The 26,223-nt window shown below is 39.5% G+C and overlaps 1 protein-coding gene across 1 annotated transcript in view; it reads left to right on the plus strand.

Moving 5' to 3' along the window:
- LOC139749322 (probable peptidyl-tRNA hydrolase 2) overlaps nt 1-26,223 on the plus strand; it is a 46,642-nt gene that overhangs the window by 13,296 nt on the left and 7,123 nt on the right. Inside the window, exons 6-9 of the mRNA XM_071663047.1 lie at nt 1,587-1,610; nt 2,019-2,073; nt 7,103-7,227; nt 18,449-25,788. Coding sequence (XP_071519148.1) covers nt 1,587-1,610; nt 2,019-2,073; nt 7,103-7,227; nt 18,449-18,650 — 406 coding nt within the window. The 3' untranslated portion in view covers nt 18,651-25,788. The remainder of the gene's footprint in view (nt 1-1,586; nt 1,611-2,018; nt 2,074-7,102; nt 7,228-18,448; nt 25,789-26,223) is intronic.

Genomic DNA, 26,223 nt, shown 5'->3' on the forward strand with positions numbered 1-26,223 from the left:
ACTGGGGAAGAGCAGTGTGGTTTCAGAAGTGGTAGAGGATGTGTGGATCAGGTGTTTGCTTTGAAGAATGTATGTGAGAAATACTTAGAAAAGCAAATGGATTTGTATGTAGCATTTATGGATCTGGAGAAGGCATATGATAGAGTTGATAGAGATGCTCTGTGGAAGGTATTAAGAATATATGGTGTGGGAGGAAAGTTGTTAGAAGCAGTGAAAAGTTTTTATCGAGGATGTAAGGCATTGTACGTGTAGAAAGAGAGGAAAGTGATTGGTTCTCAGTGAATGTAGGTTTGCGGCAGGGGTGTGTGATTTCTCCATGGTTATTTAATTTGTATATGGATGGGGTTGTTAGGGAGGTGAATGCAAGAGTTTTGGAAAGAGGGGCAAGTATGAAGTCTGTTGGGGATGAGAGAGCTTGGGAAGTGAGTCAGTTGTTGTTCGCTGATGATACAGCGCTGGTGGCTGATTCATGAGAGAAACTGCAGAAGTTGGTGACTGAGTTTGATAAAGTGTAACTGTTAAAGAAGAAAGTTGAGAGTAAATGTGAATAAGAGCAAGGTTATTAGGTACAGTAGGGTTGAGGGTCAAGTCAATTGGGAGGTAAGTTTGAATAGAGAAAAACTGGAGGAAGTGAAGTGTTTTAGATATCTGAGAGTGGATTTGGCAGTGGATGGAGTGGATTTGGCAGTGGATGGAACCATGGAAGCGGAAGTGAATCATAGGGTGGGGGAGGGGGCAAAAATTGTGGGAGCCTAGAAGAATGTGTGGAAGTCGAGAACATTATCTCGGAAAGCAAAAATGGGTATGTTTGAAGGAATAGTGGGCTATGGATAGAGTTGTGCAGGGGAGGGTGGATGTGCTGGAAATGAGATGTTTGAGGACAATATGTGGTGTGAGGTGGTTTGATCGAGTAAGTAATAGGGTAAGAGAGATGTGTGGTATGAAAAGAGTGTGGTTGAGAGAGCAGAAGAGGGTGTTTTGAAATGGTTTGGTCACATGGAGAGAATGAGTGAGGAAAGATTGACAAAGAGGATATATGTGTCAAAGGTGGAGGGAACAAGGAGAAGTGGGGGTCGACGTGCTGTCAGTGGATTGAACAAGGGCATGTGAAGCACCTGGGGTAAACCATGGAAAGTTCTGTGGGGCCTGGATGTAGAAAGGGAGCTGTGGCTTCGGTGCATTATTACATGACAGCTAGAGACTGAGTGTGAACAAATGTAGCCTTTGTTGTCTTTTCCTAGCGCTACCTCTCACACATGAGGGGGGAGGGGGTTGTTATTTCATGTGTGGCGAGGTGGTGATGGGAATGAATAAGGGTAGACTATGAATTATGTACATGTGTATATATGTATATGTCTGTGTGTGTATGTATATGTATTCGTTGAGATGTATATGTATGTATATTTGCGTGTGTGGACATGTATGTATATACATGTGTATGTGGGTGGGTTGGGCCATTCTGTTTCCTTGCACTACTTCGCTAATGTGGGAGACAGCAACAAAGCAAAATAGATAAATAAATAAAATAACCAGTACCTTATCTTGTGACAGGGTTACATTCATGGACAACCTTTTGCCACATTTAGTAATGATTTAGTAAAATATGGCAGGTAATGAATTGTGGAATTGTAGAATAGATGACACATAATATTTTGAAGTTGCTTGGGTATGTGGAAAGATTGCAAGACAAGGAGTTTACAAGGAGAGTGTATGATAGTATGATTAAAGGAACTTATGTGAGAGGGAGACCACTTGTGACATGAGGAAACAGAATAGAAGAGAAATGGTGAAAGAATGCATGCTATGGGCTATGCTTGTGAGGCATGTAAGGACAGGGACAAGTGAAAACTTTATAGACCACACACATGATGTGAGTTCCTTTAGAGAATGGGTTTCAGAGATATTAATAGATAGATAGATAATATGTATTATGTTTAACTGAAATTTTGCATTGCTTATTTTTCTCCATCATACTATGTGTCAGTATTTCAGGCTCTAATTGTAATTTCTCACTTTAGGCCGGTAATTTGTGACAGGGTCACATTCTTGGACAAACTGTCACAAGTCAAACATGTAAGTCAGGCAATTTAATCCCACAGTTTAAGTAAGTTACAGTTCTGAACAAAAATTTTCCCAAATTTATCCTTATGGGTAAATTATATGGGAGGGTATTGATTGAGAGGGTGAAGGCATGTACAGAGCATCAGATTGGGGAAGAGCAGTGTGGTTTCAGAAGTGGTAGAGGGTGTGTGGATCAGGTGTTTGCTTTGAAGAATGTATGTGAGAAATACTTAGAAAAGCAAATGGATTTGTATGTAGCATTTATGGATCTGGAGAAGGCATATGATAGAGTTGATAGAGATGCTCTGTGGAAGGTATTAAGAATATATGGTGTGGGAGGAAGGTTGTTAGAAGCAGTGAAAAGTTTTTATCGAGGATGTAAGGCATGTGTACGTGTAGGAAGAGAGGAAAGTGATTGGTTCTCAGTGAATGTAGGTTTGCGGCAGGGGTGTGTGATGTCTCCATGGTTGTTTAATTTGTTTATGGATGGGGTTGTTAGGGAGGTAAATGCAAGAGTTTTGGAAAGAGGGGCAAGTATGAAGTCTGTTGGGGATGAGAGAGCTTGGGAAGTGAGTCAGTTGTTGTTCGCTGATGATACAGCGCTGGTGGCTGATTCATGTGAGAAACTGCAGAAGCTGGTGACTGAGTTTGGTAAAGTGTGTGGAAGAAGAAAGTTAAGAGTAAATGTGAATAAGAGCAAGGTTATTAGGTACAGTAGGGTTGAGGGTCAAGTCAATTGGGAGGTGAGTTTGAATGGAGAAAAACTGGAGGAAGTGAAGTGTTTTAGATATCTGGGAGTGGATCTGGCAGTGGAGGGAACCATGGAAGCGGAAGTGGATCATAGGGTGGGGGAGGGGGCGAAAATTCTGGGGGCCTTGAAGAATGTGTGGAAGTCGAGAACATTATCTCGGAAAGCAAAAATGGGTATGTTTGAAGGAATAGTGGTTCCAACAATGTTGTATGGTTGCGAGGCGTGGGCTATGGATAGAGTTGTGCGCAGGAGGATGGATGTGCTGGAAATGAGATGTTTGATGACAATGTGTGGTGTGAGGTGGTTTGATCGAGTGAGTAACGTAAGGGTAAGAGAGATGTGTGGAAATAAAAAGAGCGTGGTTGAGAGAGCAGAAGAGGGTGTTTTGAAGTGGTTTGGGCACATGGAGAGAATGAGTGAGGAAAGATTGACCAAGAGGATATATGTGTCGGAGGTGGAGGGAACGAGGAGAAGAGGGAGACCAAATTGGAGGTGGAAAGATGGAGTGAAAAAGATTTTGTGTGATCGGGGCCTGAACATGCAGGAAGGTGAAAGGAGGGCAAGGAATAGAGTGAATTGGAGCGATGTGGTATACCGGGGTTGACGTGCTGTCAGTGGATTGAATCAAGGCATGTGAAGCGTCTGGGGTAAACCATGGAAAGCTGTGTAGGTATGTATATTTGTGTGTGTGGACGTATGTATATACATGTGTATGGGGGGGGGGCCATTTCTTTCGTCTGTTTCCTTGCGCTACCTCGCAAACGCGGGAGACAGCGACAAAGTATAATAAAAAATAAATAAATATCCTTATGGGTAGACTAGGTTTGAAGAAACTTAGTTTAACACCAATGCACCATGCTTTCTCAAGAAATAACTGAGAATATTTAAGGAAAATCTGTAGAGAAGGGACTGAAAATGATGATAATAAGAACTTGTGCTTCTGCTGTTGTGGAATGGGGTGGAGTGAGGGTTACTGGGAGATAGAGGAAGATGTATTAGGTATTTCTGCATCACACACTGAATTATTTATGTAGTTGCTGTTGCCAAATCTCAGGTATTGCACACAGAATTTTGTGGATACTTACCAAAAAATGTGATGTATGGGCTTGATGTGCTGCAAAATTGGGATGGGATGGATTGAAGATTACTGGGAAGTACAGGAAGGTGCATCTGCATATCCAGTTCACCCCCTGAATTATCTGGTTATGTAACTGTTGACCTATCACAGATAATACAGACAAAATATAACCCATAAAGAATGGCGATTCCTCCCTGGTTCATCCCCACATGCCAAATACACTGAATTTCCACAATTTTTTTTTTTCCAGACTGTCCCTGTAATATTTTATTCAAGAACATTCCCTACAGGTTTATATACTTTCATCTGTGTTGATTTAGGAGGGAGATGAGTGGATGGGAGATAACCTATGCTGGCATCATGGATGTTCCATGTATATTAAGTTATAACTTCCTTTTTACAAAAGAGTCCTGGTGTTACCCAGGAGCTCTGCACCGTCAGGGTTACACTACTTCCAGTAGGAGGGAAACGATGGAATCCTTTGGTGAGAAGTTCATTGATGAGACTGTATTCCTTAATGATACAGCCTCACCAAAGGTGGCTTTTCTTTCTCTGTGTAACCCCATGTAGGCAGAGTGTACCAATACATTCTCCTTATGTATACAAATCTGTGAAGATTTTTTTCCAGGTGTAATTTCATTTTTTTTTTTTCCATATGTGTTCTCCATTTCCTATGTTAGTGAGGTGGCATTAGGAATAGAAGAAAAAGCCTCATTCTCACATCCATTCCCAAGTTCTCACGTGTAATGTACTAAAACCACAGCCCCCTGTACACAACCAGACCCCACATACCCATCCATGGTTGTCTGTGGAAGCATCGTATGCTTTTCTCTGTTTCAGTCCTTTGACAGCATGTCATCCCTGTATACTGCATCATTCCAGTTTACTCTGTTTCATACACACCTTTCACCCCTCTGCATCCTTAGACCTTGAGCACTTAAAATCTTATTCTCTCCATCCATCTATCTTCAGTTTGGTCTTCCCCTCTACATTTGACATATATTCTCTTTTATCAGTACTACCTGCATGGGTATCAGGAGGGTTAGTGATGGCTGCGTAGTGAGCCAGCACTTCATTGGTTGTCAAGTTGCTCTCCTCTAACCCAGGTAACTCTTTTCTTTCTGCCTAACCCACATGTAGATCACTGACATTCTGTCCACTTACATACAACCTCTCTTTGTCAAGTATATAACAGTTACACTTAACTCACACAGCTCATTCATCATAACTAGATTTTTCTGCAATGAGCACTGTGCACTATCCCTGCCTTATGGTAGAATGATGAGAGTAATAGATAGAAGTAGCAGGTAGGAGCATTTGGTAGAAGTAGTAAATAGGAACATTAGGCAGGGGCATTAGGTTGAAGTAGTCGGTAGGAACATTAGGAAGGAGCCTCTGCAAATACTGTGTTAGAGTTGCCATCTACCTGTGGCCAGTTAAGGGTGAGGCACTAACGGATAAGAAGCAGCACTGGAGTTCACTTGTTATGGAGAGACTATTGCTGTGGGCACCCCTTTAAGGGAGTTCCAGGAGGAAACAGGTGTCAGATACAGGTAGATAGATAATCCACCTCTCCTCGTTTATTCTATCCTTGTCTATACCATTTTAGCATATCCTTTTCAGCTTTCTCAACCATACTGCAGAAGCCAGTCTTTAAGTTTGGGATAGTGTATGAAAGGAGAAAGTTGAGAGTAAATAAGAATAAAAGCAAGGTTATTAGGTTTATTGAGGAAAGGAAACAGGCTATTTGGAATGCGAGTTTGAATGGAGAGAATATGGAGGAAGTGGATTGTTTTAGATACCTAGGAGTGGGTATGGCAGCATATGGAACCAAAGGAGCTGAATTGACCCATATGGTAGGTGAGGCAACAAAGGGCTTAGGCTTATTGAGGAATGTGCAGAAAGAAAGGTAGCTGTCTTTAAGGAAGTGGATCATAGGGTGGGGGAGGGGGCAAAAGTTCTGGGGGCCTTGAAGAATGTGTGGAAGTCGAGAACATTATCTCGGAAAGCAAAAATGGGTATGTTTGAAGGAATAGTGGTTCCAACAATGTTGTATGGTTGCGAGGCGTGGGCTATGGATAGAGTTGTGCGCAGGAGGATGGATGTGCTGGAAATGAGATGTTTGAGGACAATGTGTGGTGTGAGGTGGTTTGATCGAGTGAGTAACGTAAGGGTAAGAGAGATGTGTGGAAATAAAAAGAGCGTGGTTGAGAGAGCAGAAGAGGGTGTTTTGAAGTGGTTTGGGCACATGGAGAGAATGAGTGAGGAAAGATTGACCAAGAGGATATATGTGTCGGAGGTGGAGGGAACGAGGAGAAGAGGGAGACCAAATTGGAGGTGGAAAGATGGAGTGAAAAAGATTTTGTGTGATCGGGGCCTGAACATGCAGGAAGGTGAAAGGAGGGCAAGGAATAGAGTGAATTGGAGCGATGTGGTATACCGGGGTTGACGTGCTGTCAGTGGATTGAATCAAGGCATGTGAAGCGTCTGGGGTAAACCATGGAAAGCTGTGTAGGTATGTATATTTGCGTGTGTGGACGTATGTATATACATGTGTTATGGGGGGTTGGGCCATTTCTTTCGTCTGTTTCCTTGCACTACCTCACTAACACAGGAGGACGATGATTAAGATAATACATGAATATAGATAAAAGTTTTACTGTAAGGAGAATGAATGGGAAAAGGTACAGGAGCAGACCAGAGATGAATTAGAAGGACTTGTAATATTGTCAAAGAGATCTGCTAGTCTAAAGATGGAAGAATAAGAGAGAGAAGTTTTTCTGAATGTATCTTAGTAGAGGAATGAACGGAGATAGTTTGGGAGTAATTTTTAAGGAGTTTCTGTATGAGTTTCTTTGCAGATGTAAGAAATTTGTGGTGATACAGGGTGAATTGGTTGATGATTGGTGAGGGATATTGATATTTTCTATGGCATGACTCCCATTCTGATGCATCGCTTATATTAGAAATGGCTCCAGACAATTAGAGCTTATCAGACTTGATATAGTATGAAATGGGAAAATATGAGTTTGGAACCACTACCTAACTCATGATATCCAGAGAAACAGATATTAATTCCTTTTATGATTCTGAGTAATAAGATACAGGAAAGATTTTTCTTGTGCAATAGTCAAAATTTAGATAGAATATAAGATTCCTTGACTTGTTATGGAGATGGATCCAAGATTGCTATAACTTGCCAAAAATTTTAGGTTCCCTTGAAAGTGAGGAATGGGAAGACTGTGAAGAAGAGGATGATGACGACGAGACATATTACAAGATGGTTTTTGTTGTCAATACAGAACTTGGCATGGGAGTTGGTAAAGTGGCAGCACAGGTCAGTTTTTGGTAGTGTCCACACCTGTAGCACTTAGTAATGATTATTATTTTTAACTGAAAATTTGCTGTGCTAATCTTTCTCCATCATCCTGTTTGTTAGTATTTCAGGGTTTCTATGTGGTATTTACTCACACTTACACCAGGCATTTGGACGATTTTGCAAGGAAATAATGCAAATGAGTGGAGATGTATAAAAGAAAGAGGCAGGTGGTCAAGAGAAAGGTGCAAGAGGTGGAAAAAGAAGGCAAATGAGAGTGGGTGAGAGAGTATCATTTAATTTTAGGGAGAATAAAAAGATGTTTTGGAAGGAGGTAAATAAAGTGTGTAAGACAAGAGAACAAATGGGAACTTCAGTGAAGGGGGCTAATGGGGAGGTGATAACGATTAGTGTGCTGTGAGAGAAGGAGTGAGTATTTTGAAGGTTTGTTGAATGTGTTTGATGATAGAGTGGCAGATATAGGGTATTTGGTCGAGGTGGTGTGCAAAATGAGAGGGTAGGGAAAATGATTTGGTTAAACAGAAGGAGAGGTAGTAAAAGCTTTGCGGAAGATGAAAGCCGGCAAGGCAGCAGGTTTGGATGGTATTGCAGTGGAATTTATTAAAAAAGGGGGTGACTGTATTGTTGACCTGGTTGGTAAAGTTATTTAATGTATGTATGATTCATGGTGTGGTGCCTGAGGATTGGCGGAATGCTTGCATTGTGCCATTGTAACAAAGGCAAAGGGGACAAAGGTGAGTGCACAAATTACAGAGGTATAAGTTTTGTTGAGTATTCCTGGTAATTATATGGGAGGGTATGATTGAGAGGGTGAAGGCATGTACAGAGCATCAGACTGGGAAGAGCAGTGTGGTTTCAGAAGTGGTAGAGGATGTGTGGATCAGGTGTTTGCTTTGAAGAATGTATGTGAGAAATACTTAGAAAAGCAAATGGATTTGGTATGTCCCCTTTATTGGATTTTTGGGGAAGGCATTAAATAAGTTGATAGAGATGCTTTTTGGGGGAAGGTATTAAAAAATTATGGTGTGGGGGTTTTTGGGTTAAACCAGGGAAAATTTTTTAATCGGGAGGGAAGGCTTTTTGTATTTTGTGAAAGGAGGAAAGTGTTTGGGTTCTCATGAATTTGGTTTTGCGGGCAGGGTGTTTTTTTCCCTCCAGGTTTTTTAAATTTTTGGGATATATGGGGGTTGTTGGGGAGGTGAAGGGCAAAAATTTTTTGGAAAGAGGGGGCAAGTATAAAGGGCCGGGTTGGGGATGAGGAGTTTGGGAAGTGACCCTTTTGTTGTTCCTGATATACAGCCCCGGGTGGCGGATTCATGAGAAAACTCCCCCAGAAGTGGTGCCTGAGTTTGGGTAAAGTGAAAACTGTTAAAGAAAAAAATTTTTGGGAAAAGTAAATGTGAAAAAAAGGGGCAAGGGTTATTAGGTACGTGGGTTGGGGGTCAAGTCAATTGGGGGGTAAGTTTGAATAGAGAAAAACGGGGGAGGAAGTGAAGTGTTTTAGATATCGGAGAGGGGATTTGGCAGGGATGGATGGTTTGGGCCCGTGGAGGGGAACCCAAAGGAAGGGGAAGTGAATCATAGGGTGGGGGGGGGGGCAAAAAATTGTGGGAGCCTAGAAGAATGTGTGGAAAAGTCGAGAACTTACTCGGAAAGCAAAAATGGGTATGTTTGAAGGAATATTGGTTAAGGTTAGGGGGTTTGCAGGGGGGGGGGTGGGGGGCTGGGAAAGAGTTTGTTTGGAGGGAACAAATAATGTGTTTTAAAAGGGGGGGGTTTGATCAAAGAAAGTAATGGGGGGAAGGAGATGTGTGGTATGAAAAAGTTTTGAGAGAGCAAAGGGGGTTTTTTAAAAGGGGTTTTGGGGCCCACATGGAGGAATGATGAGAAAGATTGACAAAAGGAAATGTGTCAAAGGTGGAGGGAACAAGGAGAAGGGGGGGTTTCCGGGGCGTCAGGGGGATTGAAAAAGGGCATGTAAAAGCCCCTGGGGTAAACCATGGAAAGTTCTGTGGGGCCTGGGGTTTGAAAGGGGCTGTGGTTCGTGCTTTTTTTTCAGGGCAGCAGAGACTAGTGGGGAACAAAGTAAACCTTTGGTTTCTTTTCCTAGCGCCCCAAAAAAACCCCTCACACATAAGGGGGGGGGGGGGTTTTTTTTTCATGGTGGCGGGTGGTGATGGGAATGAATAAGGGGAGCCCATGGGAAATTAATTTTACATGTGTATATATGTTTTATGTCTGGGGTGTGTAAGGGTTTTTGTTTTTCCCTTGAGATTGGGGGGGAGTATATTTGCGTGTGGGAAAAGTATGATTCAAGGGTATGGGGGGGGGGTTTGGGCCATTTGGGTTTTCCTTGCACACTTCGCAATGGGGAGACAGCAACAAAGCAAAAAGTAAAAAATAAAAACCTTCCTTAACGGGACAGGGGGACATTCAAAGGACAACCCCCTTTTGCCACCCTTTTTGTTTAAAGATTTAAATAAATTTTGGCAGGAAAGAATTGTGGAATTGTGAATTTGATTTACACATAATATTTTGAAGTTGCTTGGGTATGTGGAAAAATTGCAAGACAAAGGGGTTTAAAAAGGAAGTGTATGATAGGATGAAATTAAAAAGGGAAATTATGTGAGAGGGAAACCACTTGTGACAGGGGGAAACAAATAGAAGAAAAAATGGGGAAAGAATGGGAAGCTTTTAAATTTTTGGGATGCTTTTTGAGGGATGTAAGGGCAGGGACAAAATGAAAACTTTTATAGACCAAACCAAAATGATGTGAGTTCCTTTAGAGAAAAGGGTTTCCCGAGAATTTTAAAAATAGATAATAATATGTATTATTTTTTAAATGAAAAAATTTTCATTGCTTTTTTTTTTTCCCCCATCATACTAAAGGGGCAGTATTCCAGGCTCTTAAATTGTAATTTCTCACTTTTCCAAAAAGGGCCGGGAATTTTTGACAGGGGCACATTCTTTGGACAAACCCTTCCCCAAGGGCAAAACAGGGAAGTCCCCCCAATTTTAAACCCCCCAATTTTTAAATAAGTTACAGTTCAAACAAAAATTTTCCCAAATTTTTCCTTTTGGGGAAATTTTTTTGGGAAAGGGGATTTTTTTTGAGAGGGTGAAGGCATGTACAGAGCATCAGATTTTTTTGGGAAAAACAGTGGGTTTCAGAAGTGGTAGAAAGGGTGTTTGGAAAGGTGTTTGCTTTTAAGAATGTAAGTGAGAAATACTTAGAAAAAGCCAAAATGGAAATTTTTTTTGTGCATTTATGGGTCGGGGGAAGGCATATTTATAGAGTTGATAGAGATGCTCTGTGGAAAAAGGAATTTAAAAATATATGGGGTGGGGGGAAATTGTTTGAAGCAGGGGAAAAGTTTTTTTCAGGATGTAAGGCATTTTGAACCCTGTAGGAAAAAGAGGAAAGTGATTGGGTTTTCCCCGTGAAAGTAGGTTTGGGGGCAGGGGGTGTGATTCCCCCATGGTTTGGGTTTTAAATTTTTTTAAAGGATGGGGTTTTAGGGGGGTAAAGGGGAAGAGTTTTGGGGAAAAAAGGGGCAAGTTGGGCCGGGTTGGGGGTGAGAAGGGGCTTGGGGAATGAAATCAGTTGGGGTTCCGGGTGAGGGGAAAAGCGCTGGTGGCTGATTCATGTGAGAAAACGCAGAAGCTGGTGACTGAGTTTTGGTAAAGTGGTGGGAAAAAGAAAGTTAAAGTAAATGGGAATAAGAGCAAGGGGATTAGGTACTTTGGGGTTGGAAAGGGCAAGTCAATTGGGAGGTGAGGGTTTTTAAAGGAAAAAACTGGAGGAAGTGAAGTGTTTTTGGGGGAACTGGATGGGTTTTTGGGGAAAGGGGGGAACCATGGAAGCGGAAGTGGATCAAGGGTTTGGGGGGGGGGGGCAAAAATTCTGGGGGCCCTTTAAGAATGTGGGGGAAATCGAGAACATTATCCGGGAAAACAAAAATGGGATTTTTTGAAGGAAAAAGTGGTTCCCAAAAATGGGTTTTATGGTTTGCGAGGCGTGGGCCTATTTGGAAAAGAGTTGGGGGCCAAAGGGGGATATGTGCTTGGGAAAAGAATGGGTTTTAGGGCAAATTGGTGTTGGGAGGTGGGGGGTTTTATCGATGATAACTAAAGGGGAAGAAAAGATTGTGGAAATAAAAAGGCGGGGGTTGAGAGACAGAAGGGGTGGGTTTTTAAAATGGTTTGGGCACATGGAAGAAGGGGTGGGGGGAAAGATTGACCAAAAGGATATTGTGGCCCGGAAGGTGGAGGGAAAAGAGGGGAAAAGGGAGACCAAAGGAAGGGGGAAAGAAAAGGGAGTGAAAAAATTTTGTGTGATCGGGGCCTGAAAATTGGGAGGAAAGGGGAAAGGAGGGGAAGGGAAAAAGTGAATTTTGGGGCGATGTGGTTTTAACCGGGGGTTTAAGTTTCTGTCAGGGATTGAACCCAAAGGGATGTGAACGTCTGGGGTAAACCATGGGGGGGGGGAAAGTTTTGGGGGAGGGGGGGGGGGGGGGGGGGGGGGGGGGGGATAAGGGGGTTGGGGGTGGACTATGGTATATACATGTTATGGGGGGGGGGGGCCATTTTTTTCGTCTGTTTTTCCCTTTCGCCTACCCCGCAAACGCGGGAGACCGACCCAAAATATAATAAAAAAAAAATAAATAAACCTTATGGGGAGACTAGGTTTGGGGAAAAAACTTTGTTTTAACACCCCAATTGCACCATGCTTTCCCCAAGAAAAAAAAGAGAAAAAAAAATCCGGGAGAGAAGGGACTGAAAATGAGGATAAAAGAACTTGTGCTTCGCTGGTTTGGAATTGGGTGGGGGGGGGTTTCTTGGGGGAAAAGAGGAAGATGTAATTTGGTATTTCTGCATCACACACTGAATTTTTTATGTGTTGCTGTTTCCAAATCTCAGGGATTGCACCAAATTTTTGGATACTTTCCAAAAAAAGGGATGTAAAGGGGTTTAAGGCGGGGAAAAAATTTGGGGTGGGATGGATTTAAGGGTTACTGGGGAAATAAAAGGAAGGGGCCCTCTGCATTCCAGAAAACCCCTGAAAATTTTCTGGGTTTTGTAAAAAATTGACCTAACACAGATAATCCCGACAAAATATAACCCATAAAGAAAAGGCGTTCCTCCCCGGGTTTATTCCCCCCATTTCCAAATACACTGAAATTTTCCCCAAAATTTTTTTTTTTTTAGACTGGTCCCGAAATTTAAAATTTCACAACATTCCCTACCCGGTTTATAAACTTTTTACTTGTTGGGGTTTTGGGGGGAGATGAGTGGATGGGAGATAACCCCATGCTGGCATCCCTGGAGGGGTTTCCCTGTATATTAAAATTTTAAAATTTCCCTTTTTTCAAAAGAGTCCCGGGGTTTTCCCAGGACTCTTTCACCGTCAGGGTTACACTACTTTTTTATAGGGGGAAACGATGGAATCCCCTTTTGGGGAGAAGTTCATTTATTTAACTGTATTTCCCCTTAAAAGATACAGCCTCACCCAAAGGGGGCTTTCTTTCTCTGTTTTAACCCCATGTAGGCAAGTGTACCAATACATTCTCCTTATTAAAATAAAAACTGTGAAGAAAATTTTTTCCCGGTGGGAATTTCATTTTTTTTTTTTCCCCAAAAGTGTTCTCCCCTTTCCTATGTTAGTGAGGTGGGGATTAGGAATAGAAGAAAAAGCCTCATTTTCCCCCATCCATTTCCCCAAATTCTCACGTGTAATGTACTAAAAACCCCAAACCCCCCGTACACAACCAGACCCCACATACCCCTCCCCTGGTTGTCTGTGGAAGCAAACGTATGCTTTTCCCCTGTTTTTAGTTTTCCCTTTGGAAAAGCAGGGCAAACCCTGTTTTACTGCCCTCATTTCCAGTTTATTTGTTTTAAAACACCTTTCACCCCCTTGCATCCTTTTGAAATTAGCACTTAAAATCTTAAACTCTTTCCCCCATCTATCTTCAGTTTTGGGCCCTTTCCCCCTTCCCTTTGAAAAAATATATTCCTTTTATCAGTACTTAAAAACCCGAAAGGGGGTCAGGGTAGTGATGGGTGGGGGAGTGAGCCGCACTTTATTGGGTCAAGTTGCTCCCCCTCTAACCCAAGGGAACTCTTTTCTTTCTGCCTAAACCCACATTAAACAACCCGACATTCTGTCCACTTACCTACAACCTCTCTTTGTCAAGTATATAAACAGTTTTCACTTTAAATCACAACCCGCTTTCACCCTAACCCCCATTTTTCTGCAAAAGAGCACTGGACATTTCCCTGCCTTTTGGTAGAATGATGAGAGTTTAAAAGAAAAGAAGTAGGGAGGGGGAGGGATTTGGGGAGAAGTAGTAAATAGGAACATTTGGCAGGGGCATTAGGGGGAATAGTCGGTAGGAACATGAAAGGAAGCCTCTGCAAATACTGTGTTAGAGTGCATCTCCCTGTGGCCATTATGGGTGATGCACTAACGATAAGAAGCAGCACTGGAGTTCACTTGTTATGGAGAGACTATTGCTGTGGGCAACCCTTTAAGGAGTTACAGGGAAACAGGTGTCAGATACAGGTAGATATATAATCCAACCTCTCCTCTCCACGTTTTTCTATCCTTGTCTATACCATTTTAGCATAATCCTTTTCAGCTTTCTCAACCAATCTGCAGAAGCCAGTCTTTAAGTTTGGGATAGGTGTATGAAAGGAGAAAGTGAGAGTAAATAAGAATAAAAGCAAGAGTTATTAGGTTATTGAGGAAAGGAAACAGGCTATTTGGAATGCGAGTTTGAATGGAGAAAATATGGAGGAAGTGGATGTTTTAGATACATAAAAAACAAAAAAAAAAAAAAAAAAAAAAAAAAAAAAAAAAAAAAAAAAAAAAAAAAAAAAAAAAAAAAAAAAAAAAAAAAAAAAAAAAAAAAAAAAAAAAAAAAAAAAAAAAAAAAAAAAAAAAAAAAAAAAAAAAAAAAAAAAAAAAAAAAAAAAAAAAAAAAAAAAAATGTATATGTGCATGTCTGGTTGTTTATGTATATACATGTGCTTGTGGGTAGGTTGGGCCATTCTTTCATTTTCCTTACACTATCTCAGGGTGGCAATGGGAATGGATGAAGGCAGCAAGTGTGAATATGTATATGTGTATATATGTATAGGTATGTATATGTGCATGTCTGGTTGTTTATGTATATACATGTGCTTGTGGGTAGGTTGGGCCATTCTTTCATTTTCCTTACACTATCTCAGGGTGGCAATGGGAATGGATGAAGGCAGCAAGTGTGAATATGTATATGTGTATATATGTATAGGTATGTATATGAGTAGGAAGAGAGGAAAGTGATTGGTTCTCAGTGAATGTAGGTTTGCGGCAGGGTGTGTGATGTCTCCATGGTTGTTTAATTTGTTTATGGATGGGGTTGTTAGGGAGGTGAATGCAAGAGTTTTGGAAAGAGGGGCAAGTATGAAGTCTGTTGGGGATGAGAGAGCTTGGGAAGTGAGTCAGTTGTTGTTCGCTGATGATACAGCGCTGGTGGCTGATTCATGAGAGAAACTGCAGAAGCTGGTGACTGAGTTTGGTAAAGTGTGTGGAAGAAGAAAGTTAAGAGTAAATGTGAATAAGAGCAAGGTTATTAGGTACAGTAGGGTTGAGGGTCAAGTCAATTGGGAGGTGAGTTTGAATGGAGAAAAACTGGAGGAAGTGAAGTGTTTTAGATATCTGAGAGTGGATTTGGCAGTGGATGGAACCATGGAAGCGGAAGTGGATCATAGGGTGGGGGAGGGGGCAAAAATTGTGGGAGCCTAGAAGAATGTGTGGAAGTCGAGAACATTATCTCGGAAAGCAAAAATGGGTATGTTTGAAGGAATAGTGGTTCCAACAATGTTGTATGGTTGCGAGGCGTGGGCTATGGATAGAGTTGTGCGCAGGAGGATGGATGTGCTGGAAATGAGATGTTTGAGGACAATGTGTGGTGTGAGGTGGTTTGATCGAGTGAGTAACGTAAGGGTAAGAGAGATGTGTGGAAATAAAAAGAGCGTGGTTGAGAGAGCAGAAGAGGGTGTTTTGAAATGGTTTGGTCACATGAGAGAATGAGTGAGGAAAGATTGACCAAGAGGATATATGTGTCGGAGGTGGAGGGAACGAGGAGAAGAGGGAGACCAAATTGGAGGTGGAAAGATGGAGTGAAAAAGATTTTGTGTGATCGGGGCCTGAACATGCAGGAAGGTGAAAGGAGGGCAAGGAATAGAGTGAATTGGAGCGATGTGGTATACCGGGGTTGACGTGCTGTCAGTGGATTGAATCAAGGCATGTGAAGCGTCTGGGGTAAACCATGGAAAGCTGTGTAGGTATGTATATTTGCGTGTGTGGACGTATGTATATACATGTGTATGTGGGTGGGTTGGACCATTCTTTCGTCTGTTTCCTTGCGCTACTCGCAAACGCGGGAGACAGCGACAAAGTAAAAAAAAAAAAAAATGTATATGTGCATGTCTGGTTGTTTATGTATATACATGTGTATGTGGGTGGGTTGGACCATTCTTTCGTCTGTTTCCTTGCACTACCTCACTAACACAGGAGGACGATGATTAAGATAATACATGAATATAGATAAAAGTTTTACTGTAAGGAGAATGAATGGGAAAAGGTACAGGAGCAGACCAGAGATGAATTAGAAGGACTTGTAATATTGTCAAAGAGATCTGCTAGTCTAAAGATGGAAGAATAGAGAGAGAAGTTTTTCCTGAGATGTATCTTAGTAGAGGAATGAACGGAGATAGTTTGGGAGTAATTTTTAAGGAGTTTCTGTATGAGTTTCTTTGCAGGATGTAAAGAAAGTTGTGTGATACAATGATTGGTTGAATGATTGGTGAGGGATATTGATATTTTCTATGGCATGACCATTCTGATGCATCGCTTATATTAGAAATGGCTCCGTAATTAGAGCTTATCAGACTTGATATAGTATGAAATGGGAAAATATGAGTTTGGAACCACTACCTAACTCATGATATCCAGAGAAACAGATATTAATTCCTTTTATGATTCTGAGTAATAAGATACAGGAAAGATTTTTCTTGTGCAATAGTCAAAATTTAGATAGAATATAAGATTCCTTGACTTGTTATGGAGAGATCCTAATTGCTATAACTTGCCAAAAATTTTAGGTTCCCTTGAAAGTGAGGAATGGGAAGACTGTGAAGAAGAGGATGATGACGACGAGACATATTACAAGATGGTTTTTGTTGTCAATACAGAACTTGGCATGGGAGTTGGTAAAGTGTGTGGAAGAAGAAAGTTAAGAGTAAATGTGGAAAAAGACAAAACTCTTACCTTGGGACGCTTTTGTCAGGAACTGTGGTTCCAAAGCCGTGCTACACACAGTAGCAGGGACAGATGGATTCCCTTGAAGTGAGAAGCCCTTTGAAGAAAATGTACTGTTTCATCATCCTTGACAAATTCCAAAGTTGGTTTGATGAATGGTTGGTAAAGTTCAACCAGGGTGAATTTGATTTAATGAGGATGGGTTTCCTTGCGCTACCTCGCAAACGCGGGAGACAGCGACAAAGCAAAAAAAAAAAAAATGAGTAAGAAGTATATTCCTTGGTGTGTAGTTACAAGCAGTTCTTTGCACCGCAGGGAGAGGAATTTTGAAAAAAGGATACGTTTCAATTTATTTTCTTTACAGTCATTGAGCAGCTCGATGATTGAACTGATTAATGTGGAGAAAGAAGCAAAAGAGTATAAGCATGCCAGAATTTTGCATTTTCTTTTTCAAAGAATTGTTTATATATTTATCTTGATAATGCTTACATGGGAAGTTGAAATAAGCCAGTAAAGACTTAAAAGAAGGAACTTTTCTAAGATTAGTTTGACTGCAGCATTATGTTTGGCATCACATTTCACTCATGTTTAATACTATAATTGGCTTTATTTCAGGCTTTCTTTTTTTAGGTTATATTTCATCCTTGGCTCTTTCCCCTTTTTCTGTCATTAGGTTTCAGGGATGTTCCCAAATGTCACTAATTCTATATGAGAAAATGAATGTTTTGATTTAATCTTTTATATTACCTCTCCAGTATGAAAAGATGTAAGATTTACATATCAGGCATTGACATTTATAGGAAATCATGAAATCATACAGTTACATTCAACAGACTTGGCTTGTAGCTTGAGCATTCACTTTTATCCCACTTTCCATTATACAGTGGCATGATACGGGCACTCTGCCAGTCCTCAGGTACCTCACCATGAGCCTTACATCCTGACTAGCCAGTGTACAACAAAGTCAACACCTTTCATCAGAAGTTCATCTACAATCCCATCCACTCCAGTTGTCTTTTCACACTTCACTAAGTGAGTTAGGCCATTTCTTCATCCCATGCCCTACATGCATACAACAGCACTGGGGCTACTATATATGTATCCTTTCTTTGTCCATTCCTGTCACTACCTAACTATGTGGGAAACGGCTTTGAAGCTTGAAAAAAATTGACAGGTTCAGGGCACAAGCTTCATTGGTCTGTGATTAATGGTGGTGGCTGTGCAACTGGCACTTCATCATTCCAGTAAGATTTGACAGACATTATTGGGTTGCTGTATGATTTGTGAGTCCTTCTGAACAAACACTAGGTGGACAGCCACATGTACTTTATGATGGTTGAGGAGCACAGATTCTCATGAATACATTTTGTTTTAGAGTAATATGTTGTTTTAACCCCTCACTGAGAGAATGCTCTCTCAGGTGCACACTTGCTTCCTTCTGCCCTAGTAGTATGGTTTTTATTCCTGTGAAACCTCATTTATTAGTGAAGGATTTTATACCCTAAGAGGGAGGAGTGAATTGTTTTACTCAAGTCTTTTACTCTTTTACTCAAGTCTTTTACTCTAGTCTTCCCCTTCATTGAATTGGATGAGTTTGTTCCTCCTTCCGATTCCCCTCTTGTTTGACTAGTACTTCCTGAATACTGTTCCTGCAGCAGATTTGGTAGTCTCCAGTTGCAGATATTCATGATGCACTGTCATTTGCTGCTTAAAGTTGCCTGTAGTGATTAGATTGTTCTAGCCAGAGCCAGTGATGTACCACCTGTCTTTCATGATTAAGTGATCTCAAAAAGGGAGAAAGGAGCATATGTTTACATTAAAGCTATATTTCTTAGTTTTACATATCCATCTTCATACTTGATAGCAACTTTATATATCTCCCAATATACTATTCACTCCTATTTCTGTTTCCAGGGAGAGGAAGATAGCATTAAGAGGCAAAAATTCACAAGAACTCGTTGAACTTCAGAAAAAAGCAGAGGCATTGTACCTTCCAACATATTTGGTGCAGGATGCAGGCAAAACACAGGTTCCAGTTGGCTCTACTACTGTCTTGGCAATATTTGGTGATGAAGAGGCAGTTAATGAAGTAACAGGGAAATTAAAGCTGTTGTGATAGTGTTTTTAGAAATATTCCTCTTACATTAAATAATAATTTGTAAGTAACTATCATCACATTCTCTGTTTATTTGCCATTGGTAATGACACTTGGAAAAGTCAATAAATTTTCCTTAGGATTTATACATCCCATGTTTGTGATGTATGAGCAAGATCTCAGCATTTACCATATTTACATTACTTTTTGATTGTTATGAATATCTTCCCACTATGATATTAGCTGGGTTGTGTATATCATTCCAAGAAAGGGGAGCTATGGCTAGCTTCATTATGATTCTAGAAGGGAACAGACAGTGATACATTCAAAAGTAACTATATGTTGTTCCTTGACATATATCATGATGGCCATTGCAATCACTAAACTCATTGCTTCTCATGACAAACTCCTCCAAACTAACACACACCATCTATCCCAGCATCACAGAGAGGAACAGTATTGTTCATCAAGCAAAAGATGCATTGAGTGCTGTACACTAGTGTAGCCGTTATCGTAATATGTTTTAGATAAGTAGGTATTCATTTCATTCACTCTCTCTGAATAAGACAAGCATAACATGTCATAGAAATAATCACAGCCTATTACCTGAAAATGGTAAAAATGAACACGATGCAGCAATTGAAATGGCAACAAATTGAGTGATATGAATTTTTGTTATGACCGAATGATCTGATTGCAGATACAACAAGATTGATGTCAACAAAGAGAGTAGAATTGATCCCAACATAACAGTATTTCACAATTAAGAGTAGTCAGTTGAATAATAAGTCAGATATAAAATTAATGTTAGGCTGTAGGTTATTTGATAAAAAGTATGATCTGCTCAATGAAATTATAAGAAATGTTGAAATAATGAAATCTCTACAGAGGCAAACAAAGAAATTGATAAAGAACCCAATATTATCCTTACATGTGTACAGAACAAAGAGCTAGAATCTAAGATTGTATGGGAGAAGATTATTGGTGATCCCAAGAAAATATGCAAGGTTATTAACTGGTACAAATCAGCATTCAACTCAAAATGCACAAGAATTTAAATGATGAATTGCTTAACCATTGTGGTGATAATGCAGTTAAAGATAATGAGATATCAGAAACCAAAATAAAAAGTTTAGATAATTATATTGGGACCCCTGAACCAGGACTAGATGGAAATCCAACCATCTTCCTGTACCCTTAACCCTTTAACCAAACTCCTCATAGATCTACATTTTTTGGTGAACAGGACATCTGATAAAAATCAGATTTTTAAACAAAAGTTACATGAATGAAGGCAGCATGGATTTGTGTTTGTTAGAAATACAGAAATACAGTGATTAGCCCATTACAATAGCATTTGTGAAATTGTAATGCAAGGAAAGACAAAGGATATTCTTGTTCTAGACTTTTATAAGGAATTTAACAAAGTAACCATATAAGATACATCAAAGAGTTTAACTAATAGAAAATAGAAAGTAATAGCAAAGGGAGCCACATCTGATGAAAGAGATGAATCCAGAGCCAGTAAAATGCTACAGTTAGAGGAGAGTGAGAAAGAATGCAAAAAGGTGTAGAAAAAGTACAGATGCTCCCCAACTTACAATGGTTCAGCTTTATGATGGTGCGATTGCGATACGCATTCAGTTGAAACTGTAATTCAGATTTTGGATTTTGATCTTTTCCCTGGCTAGTGATATGCGGTATGATACTCTCTCATGATGCTGCTCAGTGGCAATGAGCTGCAGCTTGCATTCAGTCACGTGATCATGAGTGTAGACAACCATTACTTTACAATGTACTGTGTTGCCAGCTCAGTTTCATGTAGTGTTTGCAAGGTTGGGTGATGAGCATGAACCTGTTGCAATGCTGCACCATTTTCCTCTTCAGTATCATTGCTGGAAGAGACTGCCCTCAAAATCACTTTCCACACCATCTGGAGACATCATTATGTAGATCCTCTAGATAATCTGCTATGTCGTGCTCCATATCCAGCAGAATCTGCTTGATTTCTTTACCCAGTAACTGGCAATATTGTCTTTTCTTAGGTATGGTTGAAGCCTTAATGACTACTTGCAAGATTCTAAGTGTATTTGGCAACTACATGATTCCCTCTATTTTTGAGTGCCAGCTCTAATATTGAAGTAGGTGTGGCATCAGTGACATCCTCACCGCACCAGTGATGTCCTCATAGCACTAGAACACCAGTAATATCCTCAGAGTGCCAGTAATGTCCTCAGAGTACAAATGAAGCTCTTCATGTGTGGACATGGATCACGTAACAAAGACTTTCCTTTATGAAAGCTAAAGGGTTAATTGTAACCTATTTATGATAGATTTTGGGAGGTAGCACACTTGCCACTGCGAATTCTTGTTTGTCTTTAAAGTCAACACTCCCTTTGGTTTCTTCATAGGGGTACCATGATGTAAGAATATATTCTAGAATGTGCATTTTTAAGTAATAAATAGAATTAGTTGTATTGATATATTGTGGAGGAACTATTTCTCATCTATTATCTTAATTATGGCACTAACTTTAGCAGAAGATTTTTTATAATTACAGCATCTTTGTACAGTTACCAAAAGGTTTCTGTTTGATAGACACAATTCATGGAATGATTTTTTGCATATGGTGTTAAAGAAATTTACAAGTTATACAAATCTGTTAACCACAACAGAAAAATACTGAATATTTAGGTAATTTTGATTCAGCCAAAAGTTCCATACACATATTTTCCTTTTGTGTGGTTATTAATGCAATGCTTCATTTTTATTACAAAAAGCAAGGCTTCTTTGGCATGTGTAAAACATTTATGAAATGTCTGGTCCACCCCAGGTGTTTCATGACTTGTGCACCTCATAACACCCGTAATGTCCTATTTGTTCATTCATTTCATTTATTGGCAGTTCATTACACAAGTTCAGTGAATTACATTACAGAATGAAAGTAATATAACTGAGTATTTACTCCATTTTTATACTTATACTTTGCAAATCTGTGTTAGCATTCATATTCTAAAGTATAGTCATGTAGCTGATGTAATGAATATTGCATTATAATGATATTGGTAACAGTATTCAGTGATCATTGTAGCAGTAAATCAAATTTTTTATTGCCTCTGTTTTTTGTATACTGTATATTTTCCTTACTTATCATAGTTAAGCATGTCTAAATTTTAACATCCCAAATTGAATTTCAGGAACTCCTTAGGAAACAATGAGATTGACATTTTAATAAATGAAAGTCTTTTGAATTTTACTCAAGTTTTTGTCAAATTGCATTTGCCCAAATAAGTCCCATAGCATTTTTTGTGTTTAGATATGCCTTTACCACAATGTCTTATTTCATCATTAGTGACCACATGAATTTGAAGAAAGTATGATGAGCTCAGTTGTTTTGACATATTTTTGTAGTCCTAAAGAGTATTTCAAAAGTTTAAGTAAACACTGGATGGCACTCATAGTAAAAGTAGGGACAGGCAATTGGAATATTTTGACAGGAAAATGATATTAGGCATTGTAGTAGGAGGCACTATAGGCTATGAAGTTGCACTACTCTGGAGATCATCAGTTATGGAAATTTTTGCTGTGGCCACCCCCTTAGAGGATAGTTCCCGAAGGAAATGGGCATCAGAAATGTAGATAGGTAGATAGGAGGAGGAGCAATGATGGTTGGAAATGATTAAGGGGCTAGGAATCAAAAGTAGCACTGAGGCTTAATGCATCTCTTATCGGGCCCTGTTCATGGGCTGGATTAGGGTGGTGTGTGTACTCCACCTGTCTTACCTCTTACTGTAGGCAAGTGAAACCCTCCTTGCATTGTCTGACAGTGGTGCCAAAATATTAAACTTTCTTATATTGTATCCTGCATACCAGGCCCATGAAGTCAAAATATATAAACTGGAAAAGCCAGAAAGCATAGTAGCTATCTTAAGAGTTTGTGATGGTAGTTTAGGTGTTCCATATTTTCAGATATAAAATGCTCAGTTCTCTCAGTTACTTTCAGTTGTTTGGTTAGTTATCATACAATTCAGCATTATTCAGTTTTGCTGCTGAGGTATACATATGTTGAACATTTCATCAGCTTTCTGCCTCTCATATAGAGATTCTTTGTCATACCGCTTATTACTTGTCTGAAAAGTGCTGTCTAATCAGTGTGCTTGGTGAATTTATGTTTCTTGTTTATTCTGACAGATCTTTGAAATTTACCTCTTTTTTTATCTCCTTCCATGCTGATGTCACTGATGCATTTTTAGTTGTTCCATGACTTCCTTTTTAAGATGTTTCCTCATTAAATGTCATCTTTGATTCATATATAATTTTGTATATTTTATTGGTCTTTTTCAGTTCCTGTCATTTTACTCCAGTTTCATCTGCAGAACATGACACTACTTTCTTTTACTTCTTTTACTTCACTGGTTGAATGCCCCACTTGGGATTTGAACCCATGTGAACCTGATATTTGACTAGCCCCTGCATGTACCAGGGTTAGTAATGCTAACCATGACACTGTGGTGGCTCGTTGTTTTGCTTTTGTTTAGGTTTTACTTCATCAGTAACATCATAAATTTTACTGATATCATCCTTCTATTTTTCAGGCAGGTGGCAGTATTCCATTGTGCTGTTGCTGATTTCTCATTAAGTTGGCCTGTTGCTTTGCATTCTTAAGTTTCTGATATCTCAACATAAGTAACTGCATTTTCCTTATAGTGGTTGAACAATTAGTCATTTACCTTCACTTAGTTTTTGTGCTGAACATTGATTTGTACTGGTTCAAACAGGAACAAGTGAAGGAGCCAAGTGAGGATTTTTTTCTTGAAGGCTCTGGCTAGGATGTATGAATGTGTGAATGTTCTGGCTCTGAGTGAAAATAATTTGGAGAAGGAGAGACAATGGTTTCAGAATCTTTGTTAAGTATAGTCAGGGTCAGTGAAAGAGCAAGGAGCGAAGGAGGTGGCGGTTCTCATTAAGTAAGAGCGATGGGATTATGTTAATGAGCATAGAGAAGTGAGTTCAAGATTGAAAGGATTACAGTGAAAATAGACTACGAGATGAGGGTGATTGTTAGGACCTACTACATACACTCAGTTTTCATGTTTCGGGACAATGCACAGGTAAACCTCAACAATTGGTTAGAAAATTATACGCAACGTTAACTCTACAGGCCAAATGTTGGCCAATATTATATCAGGTGGTGACAGAGAAGTTAAAGGTAAGTGAAAAATGGAGTGCATGTAGTGGCCCTGAGATAATGTAAGCCTGTTAGGAAGGGGAGTGAAGAAGAAAGGGTTGCTTTTTATGAAGAGTGATCCGAGTTTGTAGGTGATATGGCATTTAAGGTTAAAATTAGGGAGCATGGAATATTTAGTATGAATGAAAATAGGGAAAGGTTTGTGCACTGTACAGAGATTAGTGATAAATGAAAAGAGGGAACAGCTTGTAAAAGGATTATCAATTGGAAATACTTGGTTAGATATAGATTCATACATAATCATATGTGGTTCAGGGCATTTGGGGGTTAATGGGCATTACAATATTTGGAATATGTGCTGATTGATGGATGTGCAAAGGAGAGGTTGCTGGGATTGGTTGTGGAAGATGTTAAGAATATATGGTGTTAGAGGAAAGCTAAAGAAAACAATGAGGAGTTTTTATAAAGGGTGTAAAGACAAAACTAATACTTTTTTTTTTTTAGAAACATTGGAAAATTGAGGGCACACTGAACATCTTGAGTAGATGCAGTCATTGGGTTAATGTATTCTTTTGAGGTTCTTTTTCACATAGAGAAATTCTTTTAGCATTTTTTTTTATTTTTTTAATACTTGGTCTGATTTTCCTCTTCTGCTGTCTTTGTGATCTTGATTTTATCACTTGGCCTAGATACCCCGCAAGCCTGTTTTTTATATTTACTGGAGTCGTTCATTTCTCTCTTCATCCAACCTGGCTCTTCCCTTTCACAACTCCTTTTCATCTCTCTGGATACAGTGATGCTCTCAAGGGGAAGTACTGTATCCTTGAAGTTTCTCCACATCTTTTCTACTGTATACATGTCTAAGAGTCGGATCCAATTTACTGCAGCAGTCTATCGCAGTCATCTAATTTATTTTCTTTGAAATCAAAGGAACCATTTATATTGAATTTGACAATACTTTGATTACTGTTTTCTACATTTTCACTGACCATACATGTGCTGATTAGGTGTATGTTTTTAGACATCACTGTATTAAATATATTTCTGCCCATTGTTGGGTCTTGGGTCACTTGACATGGAAAGCAGTCTTCCATAAAATCACTTAGCCTGCTTTCTTCATGGTCACCAGTCATAAGGGTGTGCTCACAAGATGTCAACTTTGGCAAGGCTGCATCATTGTCAGTAGCGGGAAATAGTACAGCCTTGTAGAGAAACTTCCATTTCTAAAGGGACCATCATTTCCTTGTTCTTGCATGAAGTGCAACTTCAAAGACACAGGGTGCTGGGGTTATATTATGATGTTAGATTTCAAAGTTGTTTTCTCAAGAGAAAGGTACCCAATTCAATAATGTTTGTCCATCTATGTGTTTTTATTTATTTGTTCATGTCTATATTTATATATCTTACTCCCCATCTGTCTGTGTCTGTCTCTGTCTATGTATCTTGCATCTGTTTACCTATCTATCTATTTATAAATTCACTACCATTTACATGGGATAGATATAGGTTTACCTTTTGATGACAATGATTTTGCAGAACTGGAGTACTGTACATGATAGGCAGACAATGGATGGGAATGCCCATTTCTTTGATGTAGACTTGGTATACTGTTACACAGGGTTGACTTGTCAAGGAAGTAATATTTGTTGTTCAATATAAAAGAATGTTTGAGGTAAATGGTTTCAGAGTTCAGTAAGGCATTTACAGGACATGTTCCACCCACAGTAGAGGAAGAAATACCACTTTCATCGCCTCATTAAGGGAAACTTATATATTTGCAGGAAAAAGGTCCATCAGAGGGAACAAAAATTGTGCATTCAAAAGAGGGGGATGATTTGGAAGAGAGGAGGAAGACAGGAAATGTGATCACAATCGTCAAGATTCTAAATCCACAACTAATGACATTTCTTTTTGATCCAACAGATAATTCTAAATCGTCAGTGAATCAGGATTCAAAATCAGTTTGACAAGGTGAATATTGACGAACTTTTTGAATTAAAAAAATGTGTCACCAGTAGAAGAGATTCTACAAATTGTTAGGACAGCTGTGAAGATATTCTTTTAAACAGTGAATAGCTATATCATGCTGAAGAAGTTTTGAGAAATGGGGCTCTATCGATATAGCACTCCTTTCTCCATATTGTACTAATAGGTAATTCGACACATGCACACAAAGTGTTTGTTCTTAGCAATTTACAGACATTCATTTTTACCTTGAATTGATAATATATCATGACTGCATGGAATGGTGACAGTTCCTAACATACACATTTGAATGCAAAGCTTGATTAGTACATCATGTACTCATATATTTCATATACATCATGCAGGGTTCAGTGATTAAGGCTTTCCATCATCATTTATTTCAGCATCCAGCTAAGCTTTTTAGGTCACTGTAGTTACTTC

This window comes from Panulirus ornatus, chromosome 7 (assembly GCF_036320965.1).
Source record: "Panulirus ornatus isolate Po-2019 chromosome 7, ASM3632096v1, whole genome shotgun sequence".
Lineage (NCBI taxonomy): Eukaryota > Metazoa > Arthropoda > Malacostraca > Decapoda > Palinuridae > Panulirus > Panulirus ornatus.